The sequence below is a fragment of the Uranotaenia lowii genome, chromosome 2 (genome assembly GCF_029784155.1).
Source record: "Uranotaenia lowii strain MFRU-FL chromosome 2, ASM2978415v1, whole genome shotgun sequence".
Taxonomy (NCBI): Eukaryota; Metazoa; Arthropoda; class Insecta; order Diptera; family Culicidae; genus Uranotaenia; species Uranotaenia lowii.
The window spans coordinates 215466509-215489344 of NC_073692.1; the positions used below are offsets into that span (position 1 = coordinate 215466509).

Consider the following 22836-nt stretch of genomic DNA (forward strand, 5'->3'; position numbering starts at 1 on the left):
TTGTGTGTATCGTCCAAGATGACGATGACAACAGCAAAAAAAAAATGCTGAACCGATCCAGGACCCTAATCCTCCGAAAATTGTGCAACGGCGTGCGAAATTTGATAAGAATTGTCAAACTAGAAGAAATTGTTTGCTGCCTTTCTATCAAAATGGTCGAGAGAAAGTGAAAGACAGACAGAAATGCCAGCGACAGCTAGGTTGTTGTTTTTCTTACAAACTCAACATTTCCTGGGAATGGTAAATGTCATAGGTTTTGGGTTGCATCATCGAAATCGTAACAGTGAAGCACACAAAGGACTTTTGTCACTAAATTAATTAGCCTTAGCCTTTTTCTTCAATGTCCTCATTCATCGCAGAAAATTAACAAAATTGACAAAATTGAAAAAATTGACAAAATTGACAAAATTGACAAAATTTGCAAAATTTACAAAATTCATTTACAATTAACCGAATTGACAAAATTAATATTTGCAACATTTTTAACTTTCAATGTGCCCAAATAGCCCACAAACAAAGTTGCCGAAAAAAATTTCTGTGGTTTTGGCGAAAAAAAACCTGATTTTCTTCGATATTACTATTACCCCATAGTTCTGTGATGGTTTTGTGATGGAAAAAGCATACATTTCTTTAAAACATCATGAAAAATTTAGTAATTTTACATTTTATTCAAATTGTGTGAAATTATAGATTTTCCAGCAATTTCGGCAACCTTGCCCACAAACAAATCTGTGATGCACAATTTTCATGAAGAAATGCATTTTCTGCTGTACGCTCCCGATCAGAAGAGAAAAACTAAATTATATCAAGATGAGATATTTTGATATTCATTTTTTTCCTATCTGGATGAGTTATAATTTAGTACTCGTAGGATGTTAAAATATCTCAAATTATATCAAAAAATCTATACGATCATAGCTAAATTATATCAGTTTTTGATATGCTCCTATCAAGATTATATCTGGTTCAGATAGCATAGTTTGATATTGGACAGAACAAATTATATCAAAATTATAACTTATCAAGATATCAGTGCTTCAAGAAAATTTTCTAGTGGAAGGTCAATAAACCACATTATTTGATAAAACCATGCCCCATTTTTGGTTTCCCAAAAATTTGATTCAATTTTATGAATCTGTTGAGCGAAACTCGTTAATGTAAGGTTTGAGCCGTTGACTTCGATGTCCGTGTTTCAGAAAAAGTTGAACGTATATCAAAATAAGATATAATCATTTTATTTTAGCACAATCCGAAAAAAATCTTGATCAATGAATATGAGCTCAACCCCATTCAAGTTTGTCAATCAGAATAAGATATAATTCAGATTGGAGAAACTTAAAATCGAAAATTTGGAGTACTTAATTATAACTGAATCATATGTAAATATCTTGGTGAGATACGTTTGAGTTATTATTTTGATATGCTCTCCTGATCGGGCTAGCTTCAAAATAAGTGTATTTTGGAGGAAACCTCGACACCCGTTGCTCAGTTGGCTAGCCAGTTGCTCCCTGAGCCGATGTCCGTGAGTTCGAGCCCAAAAGTAAACATCGATCACAGTTGTACAAGATAAGTTTTTCAATAACTGCCCGCTAACGGCATCGTTGATATAAGGCGCGAATGACATAAAAATGTTAAAATGACTGTAATCGAAAAAAGACCACTGGTGGTGTAAAAACTTAGCTAAAAAATAATTAATCGTGTTTCCCCCACCTAAATAAAAAGTATTCTACCACAATAAATAATTACGACACGACTATTTTACCAGTTTTTAGTTTTCATATTCCTTTGTGGATTTTTTTTTTATTAAAGTGTTATCTGACAAATGGTGTTCAACGGCTACTTCCCGGAATCCATTTTGTGAATTGAGAACTGTTTCTTCTCCGTATTTTACCGACCAAAACAGGCCCCTAATCTCTTAAATGTTTTATAAAGCATTTTTTCGGTAGCTAAGCCATCTGCCAACTAGGCCAGCTAACGAACCTCCGATTGTTTGATGAGCAGAAGCATCCTCGATAATAAAAACAAGTCGAGAGACGAAAACCTGCCAAACGTTTCCTGGAACAAACGTTCCTGACCTGGGGCTTTCAATTTCGAACATTCGAGAGAATCGAGTTTCGAGCCGGGGCCAAGAAATGTTTTTATTTTTTATTCTCTCTCCCTTGATTTAGACCCCCGAAGGCTGTTGACTCGGAAATCGTTTCATCTTTCTTATGCTCTGCAGCTTGTTTATGCGGAAACCGCCGGGAAATTATTCACTGTATGGTAAATAATCGGAGCTGATTTTCCGGCATTGTTTGATGCTTGTGTTTTCTACAGCTTTTCGAAGGCACTTATTCAGAACTCCGTTAATCGTTTTTTCTTCATTTATTATTCATGATTATGAATGAAGAAAATTATTGAAATAAAATATGTACAAAATTACTGAATTTATTGTTGCGTTTAGCAGATTAAAAAAATCTATGAAAAACTCCGCGTGCTAGTGTCCAAAACTATGCATAGATCATCTTAAATCTGGACGCAATACAACGAGTCTATCTCGGAGCTATTCAAACGAAATAAAAATGTTTTGTACTCAAAATGTAGGTTTTAAATTGCACTTTAAAGTAAAAAAAATTATTCTCATGTGGTTTTGATGAAATTTCGAACTTTTCGTCGAATACCACTTATCATAGGTTGGCCACCTTGTTCTCTGACCTCAGCGGCCATACCACTGTAGTACATTTTTGCTGTAGTGGCAGCTTGTCAAATCTGGCCAAAACTTTACTGGTCCTTTGTGAGATGTAATGTACGGAAGAATACGTTTTCTCAGGCACTCCTCCTTGTACATTTCGGAGTCCATGGTCTTGTTTGTCACAAAAACCGGGGTTTTTCGTCCACAGCTGCAAAAACCTTGCCAGACCAAACATTTTCTTGCAAACTTATCGGCAAAAACGAATTTGATCTTTCCGGGGACATCACCTCGACCAGTGGCTTTGTGAAATTGTTGGCCAGGAAGCTGCCCAAAATCTATCTTCACGTATGTACGTTTCGTCATCCATGAGGATGCAACCGTCGTACTTCGTTGGAATCTTGTTGTATAACTTCCGGGCCCGTCCTTTGGCTTCTACATTTTTCTTCAATGTCCGGTTTGGATGGTTACTGGCCCGATAAGATCGTACTCCTTCGCGCAGACGAATCCTTCTAACGGTGCATCAGTCGGCATTGAATTTCTTGGCAATGTCATAGTCCGACTGCCCTGGATTTACCTTGATCATTCTCAACACCTTCAAATGCAGTTTCCGATCCTTAGATCCACTATAACGCTTGGTATGAACCTGCCAATCGATAATATGGATCTCACGAAAACGTTTGAAAACTCTTCACATGGTCGATTTGACCATCTTTACAGATTTCGCGATTTTTGAACCCGACCACGTCGGGTTTTTGACGTGGGTGTTGTGGAGCCGATAATTGCCAGCACGACACTCTCTTGGCTGATACCCAGTAAGCGCGTCCTCTCAGAAATCGACAGAGCATGCAAAAAATTGAGAGTTGAGTCACCGAACTTAGAATAAAACGGTTAATTTCGGCGACACTCCGAGAACGCAAATATTCTCATTCGGTTTGTCCTGCCGAGATACCTAGAGGCAACGAATACGAATGCGTACATGCGAAATCAGTTTGAATCGTACACTCGTATGGTGTGCTCGCCCTTTATCCCCGTCTTTTTTATATGCGTGCTATCAATCGTAGCAGTCGACTTCTCAGACAGGCAAACACGCGTCTCGAAGGGAAACATACGATTCGGATTATGTTTGTGTGTTTCTCTGGAGGGCGTGTCTTAGCTTAATTCGTGGCACTCACCCAAGGCACGCGTATGGTGTGTTCCTCTCTGCCGATTAGATGATGCAAAATCTTTAGAGAGATCGTTACGATCCCTCTGTCGATTTGAGTTACCTCTCTGCCGATTCATGTTTACTGGAAATCGACAGAGGGATCGTAACGATCTCTCTAACGATTTTGCATCATCTAATCGGCAGAGAGGAACACACCATACGCGTGCCTTGGGTGAGTGCCACGAAATAATCTAAGACACGCCCTCCAGAGAAACACACAAACATAATCCGAATCGTATGTTTCCCTTCGAGACGCGTGTTTGCCTGTCTGAGAAGTCGACTGGTACGATTGATAGCACGCATATAAAAAAGACGGGGATAAAGGGCGAGCACACCGTACGAGTGTACGATTCAAACTGATTTCGCATGTACGCATTCTTATTCGTTGCCTCTAGGTATCTCAGCAGGACAAACCGAATGAGAATATTTGCGTTCTCGGAGTGTCGCCGAAATTAACCGTTTTATTCTAAGTTCGGTGACTCAACTCTCAATTTTTTGCATGCTCTGTCGATTTCTGAGAGGACGCGCTTACTGGGTTTGAGTTACCTCTCTGCCGATTTATGTTTACTATGTAGGCCTGTCTGAGTCGGCAATCTCCCTCCATCATCCTTACAACACCCACACACACGACGGCTGAGCTGTCGTGTCGTGAGCGGTTGTCAGTTAGTAAACGACGCTCACTGAGGAATGACACGCGTCTCTCGTTCAGCTAGCAGCACACGAAGCGGAACTGCACAATGGCGAATCCAGCCAGGAGGCTATTTTTCAACTTGGCTGAACGGGAGGCTCATACATCCAGTTGTTTATTCTCGGTTGAAGGTGTTGTGATCTAAGACTTAAAAATCCGATGAAGTGAGAATCAATATTGATTGGCTAATATAAAAATCGGGCTTAAAAAGAAAACGAAACGAAAGGTGCCCTTAAAGAGGGAAGTGCAAAATTTTATGGATCCGGGTTTCGCTGTTCAGTCTTGGAGTAAACAAGTGAAAGGAATTAAAATCTGGCTGGAAGTGGAAAACAAAAATGAGAAGGTTTGTTGTTCGAGTTGAATTTAACTAGATGCGCACTAACGATTGAGCTGATTCAGGTATGTTAAAATTCATTAAGTAAACGAACGAATTGTCATATTTTTTCTAAGTGAAAATTGAAACATAACAGTTCGACATAAATGTTGCTGTTAAACCTGTGGATAAAATTAAAAACCTGATTCTAACAAAAACCAAAGATAAAATTCCCAAAAAACAAAAAATTCAATGTTTTATATGAAATTAAATGTGGAAAATGTGAAAAGTCATACATGGGTGAAACTAGTCAATTTTTAAAAAAGTATAGAAACTGGTCACCTATTTGATTTTGAAAAAAACCAAAAATATTAGAAAGAGTAGCAGGCTCTGATGCTAGAATAACTGCTGAGATTTTTTACATTACAATTAAAGGTGATGATAAAAGAGTAAACAGACAACGGGACTCGTGTAACTTTAAAACAGCTTACGACCCTGTTATCTCGAAATAGAAACAGACACGGACAAATAAATGCCAACGCAACACAAAACAAACTGATCGAAAACAAATAAGAAAAGACGCAGGCCAGTAAATTGTAAGATTTTAAAATTGTTAGTTTAGTTAAAATTTATCGTTTAAAATCAAAATTTTAGTGTTCACTGAGGAGGAGCGAATGCCATAGTAGCTCAAAACGTATGAAGAACTGCTAAAAAAAATTAATTCAAAAACTCGCCGAAATAAGTCGATTAATTAATTCATACACTGTAAAGTATTGTGAATGATTGAGAATCACTTGATAAAAAATCTAACATAAACAATAACAAAAATATAACAGATTCATGAAAAAATATGGCAAAAATATAACAATATTATGACAAAACAAATCACGAAACTTTTTTTTTTAAAAAAGAGGTTAATATGACAAATGTAATGAATGTAAAAACGGTCAAAATTATGACAAAATATGAGAAAAATATAGCAAAAGTTTAATAAATCTGACAAAAAAACATTAAATGACAAAGCCATGTCCAAAATATAAAACAGTTCAATACAAATATGATATTGAAATTTTACAAAAAATTTAAAAAAAATCTGACAAAACTTTAAAAACAATCTGACAAAACATTTTTCATAATTACAAAACTCGAAAAAGAAATTTAACAAAATTATGGAAAATATGACGAATGTGATAAAAATTGAAAATTATAATTTCTGTAAAAAAATGACAGATATGACAAAATTCGGCAATACAATAACAGACATCTGACAATAGCACCAAAATATTACCAAATTTGACAAAAGAAACTTAACTATAACAAAATTATGACGAAACAAGATAAAATATTGATAAAAGTCTGTTAAAGATTGAAATATTCTTTGACAAAACTCTTTTGCAGTTCTGTCCAATTTTTGTAATTTGATTATGAAATTTCGTCATAATTTTGTCAATTTTTTTTCAGTTGTCTTATTTTTGTGAAAGTTCTGCCAGATTGTTTTCTTTTTATTTAAAAAAAAGTTCATAATTTTGACTTTTTTGATTCGATTATAGTCATTTAAATATCTTCATGTCATTCACGACTTATAACAATGATGCATTAATTGGAAAATTTCTGAAGAACTAATATGGTACAACTTTTTTCGATAATTATAATATTTTACATTTTTTGATTTTTTTAATTTTTTTAAATAAATATTTATCATTTAACTGTCGTTTTTGTCAGCATGTTGACTATATTTTGACATATTTTTGTCATAATTTTGTTATATTTTTCCCGTTTTTTTTTATAATCATGTAATAGTTTTGTCAGAAGTTTGTCATTTTGGTGTCAAATTTTTGCTTTTTTTCCCAACTTTGTTATAATCTTTTCGTAGTTTTATCATTGAATGTTTGTCAGATTTTAGTGATTTTATTGTAGTTTTTTTTTTTATTATTTTGTCATACAAACCCCGTTCGTTTTTGGCAACATCCGATTTTGGCAACATTCGATTTTGAAAACATCCGATTTTGGCACATGTGCCAAAATCGAACGGTTTTTAGAAACAACATTACCTTTCAAATTCAAACAATAGACTGAATATGACAAAAAACAACTACAAAATGATGAAGCATGACAAAAACAGCAAATATGACTTAAGAAAACAAATATTATAATCAAATCAAGAAAGGTGCAAAATGCATCAAAAACAGGATGAAAAAATTAAAAAAATGACTACAGATGGTCAAAAATTGACCAAAAACAACGTTTTTGAAAATAATAATACATATTTTGTAAAAATAACTAAAAAACTAGGTGAGAAAAAAAAACCGGCAACATAAAATGTACGAGCGTGTTGCCAAAATCGAACGGGGTCTGCATTTGTAAATTTTTAATCAAATATTTTTCCATATTTTTTACCTGCCATTTCTTAGCATTTTTGTTAAAATTGACAAAATTTTCAAAATACTCATATTGTATGGAGTTCATTCGATTTTCAGTTATTTACAGCAGTTTGATGTTAAGTGGAAGCCACCATATTGGATTTCAAGATTGCGGCGGTGTGTGTGTGTGTGTGTTCCAACCAACGACCCCCTGAGCTGGCAGGTATGTTATGCAAAAGAAGCAATATCAATCAATCTGATTAATACTGTTCAATTGCGGGTGCTGGTGGTGTTAGCTCTATTGAAAATCCAGAAACCCATTTCAGAATGACAGAGACCTAGCTGCACATTCCGAGGTAACTTTCCTTATCAATAAGCCCCGCCAAATCATAGCCGCATGACCAAATGGGTCATGTAATTATGATCAGACTTTCAAACTTTTATTGTTGATATGTTCAGGTACTAAAAAAATATAGTTACCAAATTATATAAATTTAGCACCCTAACACATCCAACAAAAGATCGACATGTATTTAGTATATGGTTAAGTTCAATAATTAATATATTTATATTATTTATGATGAATATAAAAATTATGGATTAAATGATAATTAAAATAAATAATGTTAAAAAACTGAATACCGGTTGGAAAATCTGAAACATGAAAATCATTTACATTATTTGTAACACTTTTGCTGAATTATAATAGTTAAACAATACTGTAGAGATTGTTCGTATTTTTTCTTTGCAAAATGTAAAGTCGTAGAGAGCGTAATAAAATATGCTTTCTGTTGTGCCTTGCGGAGTCCATCTGAAAAACCTAAATCATTATAAAATTATAATAATGTTTTTAAACGGCGTTTTTAATGATAATAGTGCTGATGGATGAGTAAATCACTTAATGCTTAAGTAAAAGATTAATTAGTGCCAAATATGATGTTAGTATTTTATATACCAGGCTTCTTTGTAATGGACCTATTCTTTGGTATAGAACTTGTCTGTTTAATATATTTAATATAAACACAAACTGTAAATTTTTAGAACATTTTAGAAACAATAAAGAAATGAAATCGAAATCGAAAATCGAAATTCAGCTGCTGAAATAATTATCAAAATAATGTTCATCTGTAACTCTAGAAAAAAACTTCTCAGAAAATTAGAAATGATGTAAGGAAAATAACATATTTTTGTATGGATAAGATAAAATTCAAATTTGATTCGATACTGAAGATTTAGAACTTTTCCTAAAAGGATTCACAAGATATTTTTAAAAATTTGACTAAGCAATTATACTATATGACCTTGTGGTTTTCTTATTTACTAATAAAATATGAATAATGATACTGAATGTACATTGGATGTAATTAAAATATTACAATATGTCTAAACACAATACAAAATGCTCATTCATATTTGTATTGCCTACTTGGCAAAAAAAAAATACAAATCTGCCACTACCGCTTCCTAAACCAAACAAGAACTCCAATTCGGTAACAAATTTAGAATAGAGCGAATGCGCCAAATGTAAACAAACTGAGTTATCAACTGGGTGAAAAAGTACGTTCGAAGACCTACATTTCGATGGTATAAAGTTATTTAAAGAATATTTGGTTTTCGAGAAATAAAGGAAATAAAATAATATTCTTGCTGGGAGCTTATGGAGCTGTCCAAATTTGAACGCGCCTTTCTCGAAACAGCAATGTTGGCGCCGTATTCAAAATTCGATACGGAATTGAACCACCTTATGATTATAAGAGCTGTTGTGAATGTATAAGTCGGCATCATACAATACAACATTCGATTCATTTAATGCTTCAACATTGCAACACAGCTACCTTTGTGATGCTTTTTGTTGGCGCAAAATGATATAAATTCATTTATCAATTACATAACTAATGATTAGAAAAAAGCTTCTAATGCCATGCATTCTAGCAGAAGCTTTTCTTGCTGGCAAAAGCTTCTTATGCGTACAAGTTGAGATACAAGAAAAGCTTCTCGTATATCCCAACTTGTACGCAAGATTGAAAACAATCAAGCACGTGTGTGAAATATTTCACAAAAAAACCGAAGAAACATTTCAATTTTTCTTTGCTATGAAAATTAATCTGTCAATTTGTTACCATAAACTACCATTTTTGAGCAAATGTACTATTTACATTAAAAAGTTAAAAAGATAAAAGAGAAACCACTTAGCTTGCTGTCCAGATGAAAGCTGTAGAACCTGATACATCCAGTGAAATTTTCAGAACGGCTCTTCCTCTAGGCTTGGCTTGGAGGGCGTAGTACCCAGCCCCCTTGCTCGTACGTTTTGGTAGTAAAATCACTTTTTTTTTTCACTTTTTTGATCATACTTTAACTTCTTCTGGTGAAACTAGTTATGACACCTCACCTTGATGCAATATAAACACATTTCTACACATTCAACATTTTTTTCAGATAAAAATTAGAAATTTTCTTAACCCCGAACTTATCGAGCGACTTCACTCTCTCCACATATTTCTGTCCAAGTCTCGGTTCTCGAAGACTCCTTGAAATCAGAAGCTTAAAATTTTGCTAAAACTGGTATACCTAAAACCAATTTTTACGCCTGTGAAAATTTTTAGCTCTTAAATTACAATTCCTACACAAATATGGCCTACGCGACAGTTTTAGAGAAATGGTCAAATTTTCTGGATTTCAAGATTGCGGCGGACAGCTAAATTCGAATTTCACTTATTGAACCCTTTTACCCATATTGTGTGGGTTTCTTCTGCTTTTCAATCACTTCCAGCATTTCAAAGTTGAACAGAAGTCGCCATATTGGATTTCAAGATGGCGTCGGACAAACAATTTCAACTTCTATCCGTTCAGCCCCTTCACCCTATAGACATAAAGGTCACTCAACTACAACTGCCTTAGCCAAGGTGACACACGACATACTCAGTAATCTCGACAATGATCATTGCACAATATTGGTTCTTGTTGACTTCTCGCTAGCATTCAACTGCGTCAATCATCGATCGCTAGCAAGGAAGTTGATATCCGAATTTTGTTTCTCGTCACCCGCATGTAATCTCATATCGTCTTTTCTCACGAACCGATGTCAGGTCGTGCGCTGTTCTAATGCGACATCAGCTGAACTACCACTCACAGATGGTACACCCCAAGGCTCATGCCTGAGTGCCTTGCTCTTCAGCTTATATGTAAATAGTCTCCCTACCATCCTAAAATGCAGCTATCAACTCTATGCAGATGACTTACAAATTTACATAAATGGTCCTATATCTGAAGTCGATCAACTTGTCCGAACCATCAACGAAGACCTGGCGAGAATTGAGCTGTGGAGCAAGAATAATTATCTCTCACCCAACCCCAGTAAGACCCAGGCGATTGCCTTCTCCAAACGAGATAGTATCAGTCCTAACATTGACATTATCTTCTGTAATCAAACCATCCCTCTGATGAAAAAAGTGAAGAACTTAGGACTTACAATGGATCACAACTTGAATTGGACCGACCACGTGAATAGTATTTCATCAAAAGTCTTCCTCACTCTCAGAACTTTCCGTAAATTCCAATCCGTTCTCACTGTTCCAATTCGTTTGAAACTGGTCCAATCTATTATTGTCCCTATTTTCTCATACTGCGATACAGTTTACTTCCCAGGTCTCTCAGCAGCCTGTAAAGACCAGCTGCTAAGGTGCTACAAGTCTGCGGCAAGATTTGTCTTCAATCTGAAACGAAGGGAGACTACAGAGACCACCAGAAGACTTATACTTGGCTGGGATCTCCTTGAGAACTATCGGAGGCGTATATGTTGCTTCATGCGCCAGGGTTACGACCAAAAGCTACCTGCATATCTCCTTTCTCACCTCCAGCGAGGGAGGAACGAGCGATCTAAATGCTTCATCATCCCCCAACATACCACAACCTCTAGGAAGAGTATACTGGTGTATGGCCCCTCCTGTTGGAACAACTTGCCTTTGGCGACAAGACAAACCAGCTCGCTAACAACCTTCAAGACCGCGTTGAACAGAGCTACATAACGCAAATATTATATTCGTTATCAAAACATTTATTAATATTCCACGCGTTTTGTGACACAAGTGATTTCCTTAACCTGAACTAATAGTTAATTGTAACCGACAGGCTGCGTTAAAGTTAATAAATTACAAATTACATATTGTAGGAGTTTTATGCTAGTTCCAATTTGGTTCCAATGAAAAAGACTGACACCACTTTATTTGCAAGAATCCGCGAAATAAAGGCGCATTTTAATAAGCATCAGAGAAACGACGATGATAATTTAATAAACAAACTATTTAAATAGATTTTTTGAGAAATTATCATTTGCGATGAAAAATACCCGAGAGAATATTCTTAGTGTATGTCCGGATGAACTCTGAATGAATTCGTGCGATCGAGCCGGTTCTTCGCGCAAAAAATCTTTTGCACTGTGGCAGGTCGATATTTTTTTCATCGTGTTTCAGTGAGAAGCAGGCTTTCATGAGAATTGGGAATCCGCTATGCAGTTCGCTTCACACTCACTGGATCCTCGACCTACCGCCACAAGCAAACAGATTCGTTGGAAGTCATCAGGCCGCTTTCATGGAAGGACGGTCTACGTCGGACCAGACCTTTACTCTACGGGATATCCTCCAAAAATGCCGTGAGCACCAAGTCCCGACGCAACATCTGTTCGGCTTCAAAGCCGCATACGACACGATCGACCGTAACGAGCTATGGAAAATCATGAACGAGATCGGCTTTTCCGGGAAGCAGACCAGACTGATCAAGGTGAATTGACGGATTTCGGGTGAATTGTCGAGTTCATTCAAGTCGCGCAGGAGGCTTCGACAAGGCGATGGTTTATCCTGCATGATGTTCAACGTGGCGCTAGAAGGTGTTATTCGACGAACGGTGGACGAAATGCGGAGCACGATTTTCAACAGAGCTCGCAAAAGATCCTGTAAACTTATCTGCTCTGCCGACGGGCGACGACATTGAATTAGTCGGTAGATCATCACGGAGGAGGAGATCTACCGCAAACTGAAAAGTGAAGCATGAGAAATAAGATTGATGATTGATACGTCCAAGATGAAGTACAAACTGGCCTGCGGATCCGAGACTGATCGAGCCCACTTGTTCAGTAATAACAATGTCACTATCGACGGCGTCGAGTCGAGCGTAAAATCCATCATCCACAAGTTTGGGGAACACTATACGTTCGATGATTTACCAGGAAGAGGCAGAAAACCAGGACCATCTGACCCAAATCTGGACCGTAAGGAAATCTACCTCATCAACCGGAATCGATCGATGTCCATACGGTATTTGGTGAAAAAAGGTGGTGGTACAGCGGATCAAAAATCGGAACAACCTAAAGACATACAAGAAGCAGAAAGTGTCCAAACAAACGGCTGAGAAAAAATCACGGGCCAAAACCAGAGCCCGGAAGCTGTATCATCGGATTTTGCAGAAGCCAGATGCGTGCATTCTCATGGACGATGACACTTATGTAAAAGAGAATTCCGGTACTCTTCCGGGACCACAATTCTACACTGCAGCTATTGGGGAGGATGTGAGTGACCACGAGAAGTCGATTGAGGTGGAAAAATTTGGCCAGAAAGGGCTTGTGTGGCAGGCAATCTGCTCCTGCTATTTACCAAAAGAAGTATTTGCAGAAAAGGTTGCTGCCACTGTATAAGAAACATACAACTCCACCATTTTTCTGGTCGGTTTCGGCGTCAGCTCACTACGCTAAACCCACTCATAGATGGTTTGAGAATAACGATGTAGATTTTGTTGAGAAAGATATTAACACACCAAACTGCCCCCAGCTTCGCCCCATAGAACGATATTGGGCTATCGTCAAGAGAGTTTTCAAGAAGGATGGTAAGGCCAACAGGACCATGGCGGTTTTTGAAAAAAAAATGGAATGCTGCGGCCAAGAAGTGTGATCAATCAGCTGTACAAAACCTAAAGAAACGCGTCAAGTCGAAAGTCCGAGAATATTACCAATAATTACTTTTTTACTTGTATTTCTTTATAAACTGTAAGAAAAAACTTTTTAAAACACTTCCAAACTATTTCTTTGTTTGAATCATCAATAAAATCAATACAATGAAAAAAGTGTTTTTGTAAGTTAATTTCGATACACTCCTTACTCCAATAAGAATCTGACCTTCCTTGGAGGTGGAACTATCGGCATAAGATTCTATGCCGGACCGGCACAAACAAGCTCTTTCATCGCAGGCTTTGTCCTCCCGGCGCAACCGCATTGCATATGTCTTGAAAAAAATCAAATAAAACATATCCCATATTCCATCACACAACCAAGCAGGATGGATATAATCAGCAAGGACAAGAACAAGGATATTGTCGAATAATGTTCCGAGCGTTGTGTGAGTATATAAACCGCGCATTAGAAAAAAAAATTCTTTGTTTTCGACCGTCGGCAAACAACCACTGGCTAAGATGTCCGGCAGTAAGCAGCTGTGCGTGTGTATGTAAACCGGCATTAGAAGACAGTATTGCTCGTTTCCCATTACCATCCCATTCCCATCTTATTTCCATCGAGGACAAAGGAGGATGAAATCAAGCAAACGGCCAAACGGCAGACGGCCAACGGACTGCGGTTTTTTTTTGCAATCGGACGTGGCAATAGACTATGACAAAAATCTTTCGTTTGCTAACTGACTCAGTCAGTGCACTGGTTAAGTTTTCGGACTGGCAAGTCGAAATAAGAATGATGCTTTGGGTTCGATTCTCACTATTTTTTTTTATTTTGGGATAAATTATTCAATAGGCTGAAAATCTCATAAAATGTCTTTCTTGTTTCGCTTGAATGTAGTGGTCATGCGTTATTCTATGCCAGTAGTGCTTTTCCAATCATATAATCTTCGGTACAGTGCATTTTTGGCATAGATTTAGCGCCGAGTGGCATTGAAATTTCGCAACCTCTTCTTTGGGTGTAATCTGGACTCCACAAGCAACTGCGGTCAAGAAGACTTAGCTCTCGCACTTGGGCGGCGTACAGGAGAACGGAGTGGGGAGGCGAAAGATGAACCAGAAGCTTGTGGTTCTCGACTGTTCTGCAAAACAGGTGTTCGTCGCGAATCTGGTAGTCACCAGACGAGCTGGAGTGCTCGATTGAGGTGTTTAGATCAAGTGGAGTGTGATCGGAGGAATGTGAAATGCCCCAGAAATGAGAGAACGGTTGCCATGGTCATCAATGGAAATAAATAAATAAATAACTCTTTGAGTATTAAGAAGAGCTCTTTTTCCACTGAGATTTTTGTTTAAAATTTTGCATCGTAAATTTTTCCCGCATTATGTAAATTATGTAAATATTTAAGTTCTCATTATAATTTAATTATTTTCGTATTAAAGAACTTTCACTACATAAATCCTTTTTTTTATTTTCAAGCAGATATGCTAAGAACAGAAAAAACAAAAACTAATGATTAAAACTTAGGTGCAATGTAGTTTTCAAAATACTTAGTTCTAGTTCTTTTGGTGTTTAATATTTTGGTGTTTGATATTTGGAAACTCATGTTTACCAAATTTTTATCTCATTCGAGACTCGAAATATCTACTCAACATCTAACTGATCCCATCAAGATTTTCGCGGTTCGTTCCGTTTTCAGCGCAATTAAGCGACACCAACGCATTTGATTCCTTCAAATTATGCTCATTATACTAACAAGTGTTTTCTTTTTTTTTCCTTTCTACTCCACAGATATTCCCCTTTCACGGACCGAACTGCAAACTGAACAAATTTTGAGGACCTACGTAGCTAGTTGAACACCATTTTGAAGGAGTTTTCTGTTGACAGCTTCCGGTTGGTTGGATTCTGGAAATCTACTTGTTGGAAGATTGAATAGGGCCGGGAAAAAGTCGGAAGCCTAGAAAAAACTTGGGGACACAGAAATCATCCACCATTTAGTGAAATTTTTGTGGGGAAGGTTTTTTTCTTATTTGGTTGGGTTGGGATAGGGAGTCGGAAAATTGAAAAATAAAGTGCGTATCTTCTTTCTGTGATTGTAGGTTTTTTGGGGGCTGTTTCTTTACGCCCGGTGAGTTTTTTCGGTAAGGAAAGTGATTTGTCTGGGAGACCTTTTTCCGGAGGATTGTGATTTCGATTTTCGTTTGGGTTGTGTTGCCGAAAGCGGCATCTCTCCCCGGCTGTGAAGGGTTTCTGTTTTTCGGTTGAGTGAAACGCCTGTGGAAAATGTGGATGATGAAGTCATGTTTTTTGCGATGCTGCTTGCGGCTGGGATTTGCGATTGTTTTGGTGATGGGAGGAGTCTGGGGTTCGGTGGGGGTTGAAGAAGTGTTGAACGTTGAGGAGGATGCAGCCTTGCTGACGGTGGCCACGGCTTCAGTGCCCAGCATCGTATCGGTATCATCTACGAGTGGCGTTGCTGGTGAAGAAGTCATGAGCACTGCTGCGGTCATCGGTGAAGTGGCAACAACGGATGTTAAAGTCGTTTCAGAAGAGTTGGAAAGTCCAGCTCCGTCGGCTTTTGCGGGAGAAACTTCGATGCCGTCATCATCGTCGTCGAGTGTCGTTGAGACGAGTGTGCCTACGATAGTGACGGAACCATTGACGACTGCTGCCGGTGCTGACGCCGATGGAGAGTCTGCAATGGTAGTGAGTAGTAGCAGTGTTGCCAGTTTCACGGATGGGTCGGCCAGTCAGAAAAAGATCGAAATGGAGCTGGAGAGTGAAACTCCGGTAATTAGTTTTGGCATCCGGTCCTTCACAGTGGAAGTTGGAACTGGAACGGAACGGTCCAGTGATGAGCTGGTACTTGTGAATGCTAGCCAACCGGAAAATGCCACTCAGCAAAGTGTTGGCGAATCTGGTACAACGTTGGTTGCTTTCTCAAGTGAAGCTGTGGCTGGGGAGGCTATTTCAAGTACTACAACAGAAGCTGCGGTTGTCTCGGAAGCTGTTACGGTTTCACCGAGTACCGAATCTGAAATCGGCCACGTGGAAACAACATCTGATGCTCGGGTGCCGCTGTCTAGTGAGGCCGATAACCAAAACGTGGTCACCATCAACACCAAAGTCAGCCCGTCTAATGAGCAGGTCATTAATATGGATGACTCCAGCAACGAGGAGGCCGACCATCTCTCTAATGAGATTCGAGTCGAGAAGAAGAATGGCCTGTACCGGATCAAGATTGCGGAAATCACGACTGATGAGTTTGATAACGGACTTCACGAAACAGATGGTGAAAATATGCTGATGGGGCCCAAATCGGTCTATCCGGCCAAGATTAATATTGACGATTTTTACCCTTCCAAATTGGAAGATTTTAAACCACCCGCTGGCTTGAATGGCGTGTCTCGGGACGAAGATGTCCAGCAAAAATTACTGCGGGAAAAGGCGATTCTGCGAAATAACGAGGATAATGAAAAACTTTTCGAATCAACAATCATGAAACCGTCGGAAGTTTTGCCGATAATTGACAGCAAACCTGACAGCGGTAGCGATGAGGATGAGAAACGTGTCGCCGGCAGTCCGGATAATAACGGTGACATCTCCACCACCAAGATTGAGATCGAACTAATTGATGATACTTCCGAAACTTCAACCAGCGACGAAGGCAAATCTGTTGCCACCGATAACATCACCGAAAAGCTGGAAGAGAACGACGAAGTAATTAGTAGAATTGAGGAAAATTTCAAAGGGTACAAAACTTTTGACCTACCCGAAGAAGACGAATTCCAAGTCGTTGAACCGACTGATTCCAAGAAAAAGGACGATGAAGTTATAACGATTGCCATCTCCTCGGTGACATTCTCATCCTCGCAGCAATTATCAACTCAGGCTCCGCCCACTTTAACGCCCATCGCTGGCACAACCACCCTACAGTCCCCGCCCCAAACCACCGAAGAGGAAATCCCTATCATCCCAATAAGTGGAAGTGACATCGTCAAGGAATACTACGGTAATCTCTTCATTCCCAGGCGCACCAAGAAAAACGATCCGGCCGTCACGAAAATTAACATCTTCAGCACCGCACCCCTGAAGAAAATTGATTTCGCCAATACCAAATTCAACACCGACAATTCTGCTGCCCAGCACGATCCCAACGATGCAAGCAAGAAAGACAAACCCGAATTCTCGACCACAAAGTTCTACAACAGCAAGGAGCTCTACAGTGAGCTCCATCATCAAGTTATGAATGACACCGTCCATGGACCCCCGACTCGAAACTCCCCGGCCGTCCCCAAGAAAACCACAGCCGTCGTATCGGAAAAGGACATTCTCAGCGCAAAAACTCTCTACAAACCCAACAACTCGGCCCAATCAACGCCACTAGCCACAAACCCTGGAAGTAGCAAAAAACAATCGCCCAAATCCATCAACCCGACCGTCCAAATCCCGATCCGAGACGCAGCCAACATCAAAAAGCAACTTCTCAAAACCAACTTCATCCCCCGGGAGGACTCCACCCAAGTTCCTGCCTTCAATCCGCAATCCGTTTCGCCTCATCCGCCCACCTCCCAGCAGCACGAGGTCACATCCGTCAACAAACCAAACTCCCACCACCCCCAGGACCAGCAGAAGAAGATTAAAAGCCTGGGGGCAGCAGCATCGGCCATCATTGCCGCCACCAGCAAACTCACCAAGGACAGCGTCAAGCAACAACATCAACGACGCCAACAGCAACAACACCATCAACAAGAACCCCCACCCACATCGACCAACCACCCACCCCCACCCCCACCATCAACCAGTGCCGGTGCCAGTGAAAATTTAATTACCCGACTAGCGGCGGCGGCGGCGCCCGGCATCGTCGTCGTGACGCCCCAGTCCCGATTGCAGGAGAAAATCAACACCCTGGATTGTGACATCCAGCCCCTGGCTCAGGATTCGAGCGTCTGGCGCGGAAACGAAACCCACGAGCTGGAGCTGCCGATAATGGTAAGTTGAGAACTTTTCGCCAACCAACAACACCCACACCCTCTACTGTTTTTAAACATAACTACATGTGAGACACAGCCATCCAACCACCCATAGAGTCAATGGGGACCTTGTGTGATTCAAAAGTTGTTGTTCGTCGTCATTCAATCTGGTTTGACTGGGGCCTCTGTGATTATCGAGCTCCATTGGCATCATCATCATATTGTGTTGTGTTACAGGGCTACATGAATATATTTTGTATCAAATTGTTTTGTTATGGCTTCAGATTTAAATATGCTGGTGAAAATGACCGACTGGTGATCTATAAAAGTACAATCTTTGTGCAACGTGCAACGTGATTTCTACTAAAGCAAGGTCAATAGTTTATGCTTATGCTAGTGCTTAGGATTATGATACGTACACAGCCAGATCTTGTCACCATACTGGTGAATAGTAAAAATACATTTTCTATTAATCTTATCTTGGCCGAGCCTACTGTGCAGTATTGGACGCAGAGATGACTGGAATTAAGGAAGGAAGAAATGTGAACAACAGTAGGGGAGAATTAGGTTATTGGACCCCACTGATAATGGATTCCTTCGCTATATTTCGTAACACGAATGTCTTACAAATAACAAATATGTACCTATGTATTCTAGAAAAGTGTGCCAAATTTAACAAAACAACAATGCAGTTACCTCAACAAATTTAATAAATATTATTCTTCGAGTTATTGAACTTTGTTAGAAAAATTTAACAGAATGTTATTTAAAATCTTTTTTTTTATTACTTTAACATATTTCTCACGTGAAAAAGTTATAATAAAAATATTTATTCCAATATGGCAATCGTTTGAGTAAAACTTAAAATTCACAATGCCATATTTTCAAAGCAATAGTAATTCTAATTTTTTTTAAGGAGATGTTTTCCAAAATGTATGTGATGGGTACAACTTAGTGGTTGGCAACCTTTTGAGTCGGAAGAGCCAAAAACTTCAAAATTTCTCAATTTCAGAGTTTGAAAGAGCAACATTAAAGATTTTTTTAACAAAAAAATAAATGAATGATCAACAAAAAAAATATGAATGATCATCATAATTTCACGAAAATAACTTTAAAACCATAACATTTTTTTCCTCTCCTGGATATATCATTTAAATCTGTTTCTGATAACTTTTAAGTGAACGGATTTTCTTCTGGATCGTCAACTCTTCTAACATGGTTGGATCTTCTATCAATTTTAATGCGATGGCAAATAACGAGAACATTTATAATCCATATCAAGCTTAAACGAATACTTTGCATGATTTTAAAATGAACAATTAGAAAATATTAACATAGGCAGAATATCTATAATTTCTTCGGAAGATAACAATGGAAGGGAAATTAATTTCTAAAAATATAACAATTTTTTTTTTAATTCCCCAGACATAAATAATATTTTTCGAAATCCAGAAGTATAAGATTAAATTCAATTGAAATACTTGTAGTTGCAAGTTTTAATTTTCAGGGGAATTTCAAAATTTAAGACACCAAGCGAACGTGTCTTCTTAAGACTATGCATTTAAATTCTATGCATCCGGAAAATTAAAAAATCTCATGTCATGTCACATTAATTCTTCAGTATTGTGTGTCCGATTTGATGAAGAACGAAAATCTATATGTACATTGCTGATTATGCATTAACACTTGCTCAAGCTAAGATAACTGGAAAAAATCCGTGGTTTGACCAGTATAAATCTGTAAACATGTGATTTTGTAGCTTTCTATGAAAATTCGTGACAAATTATATAGAAATAAACATTTTTACTGATAAAATTAGTCCTCAATACTTAGTTTTGGAATTTTGTATTTTTATTTCATGTATTTTTTCACTTTTTAACCAGTGTGAGCTTTCCCGATCCAGGGCGGGCATATCCGAGCATTGAGTTTCTACATTACTCAAAACTGCGTTATACCCGGGCAAATCCAGCCAAAATCTAGGTTTTTCCGATAGAAAAGGCAAATTAAAACTGAAAAAAAACACATGAAACATGATTTTTAACAAGGCACATCAGCGGCGTTCAAATCTATTCACAGAATTAAAAAAATGCATACGACGAATATATTTCGCTAAAACAAGTTGTTGAAATTCGAAATCGAAAGATTCTCGTTAATTCAACCGCGGTATAAGAAGGTTTTCGAAAACGCTCACTGAAGAAGATAGTAAGTTTTCTATCGAGATAACGGAATCTGGACCTTTCTTATACCGCGGTGGAATTGATTGGAATCTTTCGATTGCTTTGATTTAGGAGAATTCTTCAACCAAATTGGCTCACAACACACATTTGAGTGGAAATTCGAAAAAATGAGAATAAAACCGTGAAAAAACAGAGTTTTTTTCTTCAATATCCGAACAACCGTCAAAGTTGTAAATATTTTTCAAAATATTTGATCAACTCCAATACGATTTTGGAAATCGTAACAGATTAATTTTCAAAGGGGCCAATAAGTGATTGTGAGTGCTAGAAATATAGAATTTGATGAGAGTTACGTTGTTTTAGAACAAAACAGAGGCTATCTAAGAATTCCTTTTTTGTAAATGATAAACTTTTATTTTCTGTTAGGTTCAGCTTTTATGGTCGATTGATTCAAAAATGTTCACACGTCTTGGAAATAAATAATTTGGTTTAAGTTTTAGATTTTAAGTACGTTATTCTTTACATTTACGATATATCATAAATTAAATCTTGATCCCTATGTTTATGCTTGAAAATAAAAAGTAAAAAGCGAAAAGTTGTAAATTTCGGCTTCAAAAAATGCTATTTTGTCATTTGTTCCTTTTTCCGCTTTTTTCGATAGCGGATACCATTTTAAAAATTTTCTCCTATGAAAATCCTTGTACCAGGGCACAAGACTCAAATACTGGTTTTACACGATTTTATAAATGTTTTATTCAAAATTTATATGATACTAGCTGACCCGGTGTGCTTTGCTACACCTTCCACAATGTAATTATACTTGTTAAAATAATTAAAATTCAGTTTTATTTCCTAGACAGCGTTTCAAACCAAATTTCAACATAACTTAAAAGCAAATGCTTTAAAAAGAGAGCAGCAACTGAGGTTTTTAACCTCAGTAAAAAGACGTTTCAATAATATTTTCCTAGAATTGATCTCTTAATTTGTTTTTCAAGATCTAAAACTTTAACTCAGTTTTTATAAGCTACATAGTTTCTTATTATTGAATGATGTATGTTCTAATGATATGAACTTCCAGCCCTTTTCATCTTTCCGATGACCAACTTCGTCAAAGACTGTAACTTCGTATCTTATTAGGCAAAAGAGTTATTAGCTGTTTAACAGGGGTAGGGAAGAAGCAGGCTAAATATATGCGCCTATTATGCGGCATACTGGTTGAATCAAACATTACTTCGATTTGAATTTGTGTACGGAAACTATAAACACATTAGCAGACATCTGTTTTCTATACATTGTAATGATTTTTATGTTGAAAATACCTTCAGTTTTCGAGAAAACGATTTTATTATACCTAACTGTTGCCGAAACTGCCGAACCTCAAACCGTGCGGGCTGAATGCGCCTATCAGATCAGATACCAAAATCAGATTTCATGCAATATTATGCTAGAAACTGATAACATTCATTCAACATAGCTTAAGTTTAATAAAAATCTATGCCTTTTATTATTTTATAGAATAAAATATTTTTGGATAGAGGCGTTTTACAAACATGATCGGGGCATTTAAAAACACTCTCTTATTCCACTTTCTAATCAAAATGAGACCTTCATAAAAGCTTAAATTTGTTATACTTTTTGAGTGCATTTCAATTTGAAACAAAAACTACCCAAGTTTTTGTTTTGAGCATCTTAACGTTTAATTTTTTAGAGTCAAAATATTACATCAAAAGGTATCAAAACCTGGTATGAGTTTTTAAATTTTATTGAGTTGGTTAATTCATAAAATTCTTTCTAGCCTTATGTTCAAGGCGTATCACCCTCAAATTGCATTGATAAGATATGCTGTCTAGTCAGCTAAAGGTGCAATTAAAGAACACTTTCCCCATGTCTTCTGGAATTGAAAAATAATAAATACAATTGACATCACTGCTGGGTGCCTAACGAGGTACTGCCCGGTAAATTTGAATCGGCAGAGAGGTAACTCAAATCGCCAGAGGGATCGTAACGATCTCTCTGGCGATTTTGCATCATCACATCGTTAGAGAGGAACACACCATACGCGTGCCTTGGGTGAGTGCCACGAATTAAGCTAAGACACGCCCTCCAGAGAAACACACGAACACAATCCGAATCGTGTTTGTATGTTTCCCTCCGAGACGCGTATTCGTCTGCCTGAGAAGTCGACAGCTACGATTGAAAGCACACACGGGACACGGGGACAAAATGCGACCACACCGTACGAGTGTACGATTCAAACTGATTTCGCATGTACGCATTCGTATTTGTTGCCTCTAGGTATCTCGGCAGGACAAACCGAATGAAAATATTTGCGTTCTTGGAGTGTCGCCGAAGTAAACCGTTTTATGCTGCTGCTTATGCTGATGACCTGAAACTTTTTCACGCCATAAACAACCAAGACGATATCGACTTTTTACAGCAGCAATTTTCCGTATTTGCTCACTGGTGCGACATTAACTGCCTGCCGTTGAACCGCAGCAAATGCTCGGTTATATCATTTTCC

The 22836-nt window shown here is 37.8% G+C and overlaps 1 protein-coding gene across 4 annotated transcripts in view; it reads left to right on the plus strand.

The window, feature by feature from the left end:
• The window catches only part of LOC129746044 (mucin-2-like), a 639333-nt gene that overhangs the window by 279912 nt on the left and 336585 nt on the right, over positions 1–22836 (plus strand). For 3 of the 4 annotated variants that reach the window (XM_055739468.1, XM_055739470.1, XM_055739469.1), the window contains exon 2: positions 15265–18157. In XM_055739468.1, the coding sequence (XP_055595443.1) occupies positions 15449–18157 (2709 nt within the window). In that variant the 5' untranslated portion in view covers positions 15265–15448. Of the gene's footprint in view, positions 1–14956; positions 15059–15264; positions 18158–22836 lie in introns of all 4 variants that reach the window. The other variant, XM_055739471.1, reaches the window with a different exon arrangement.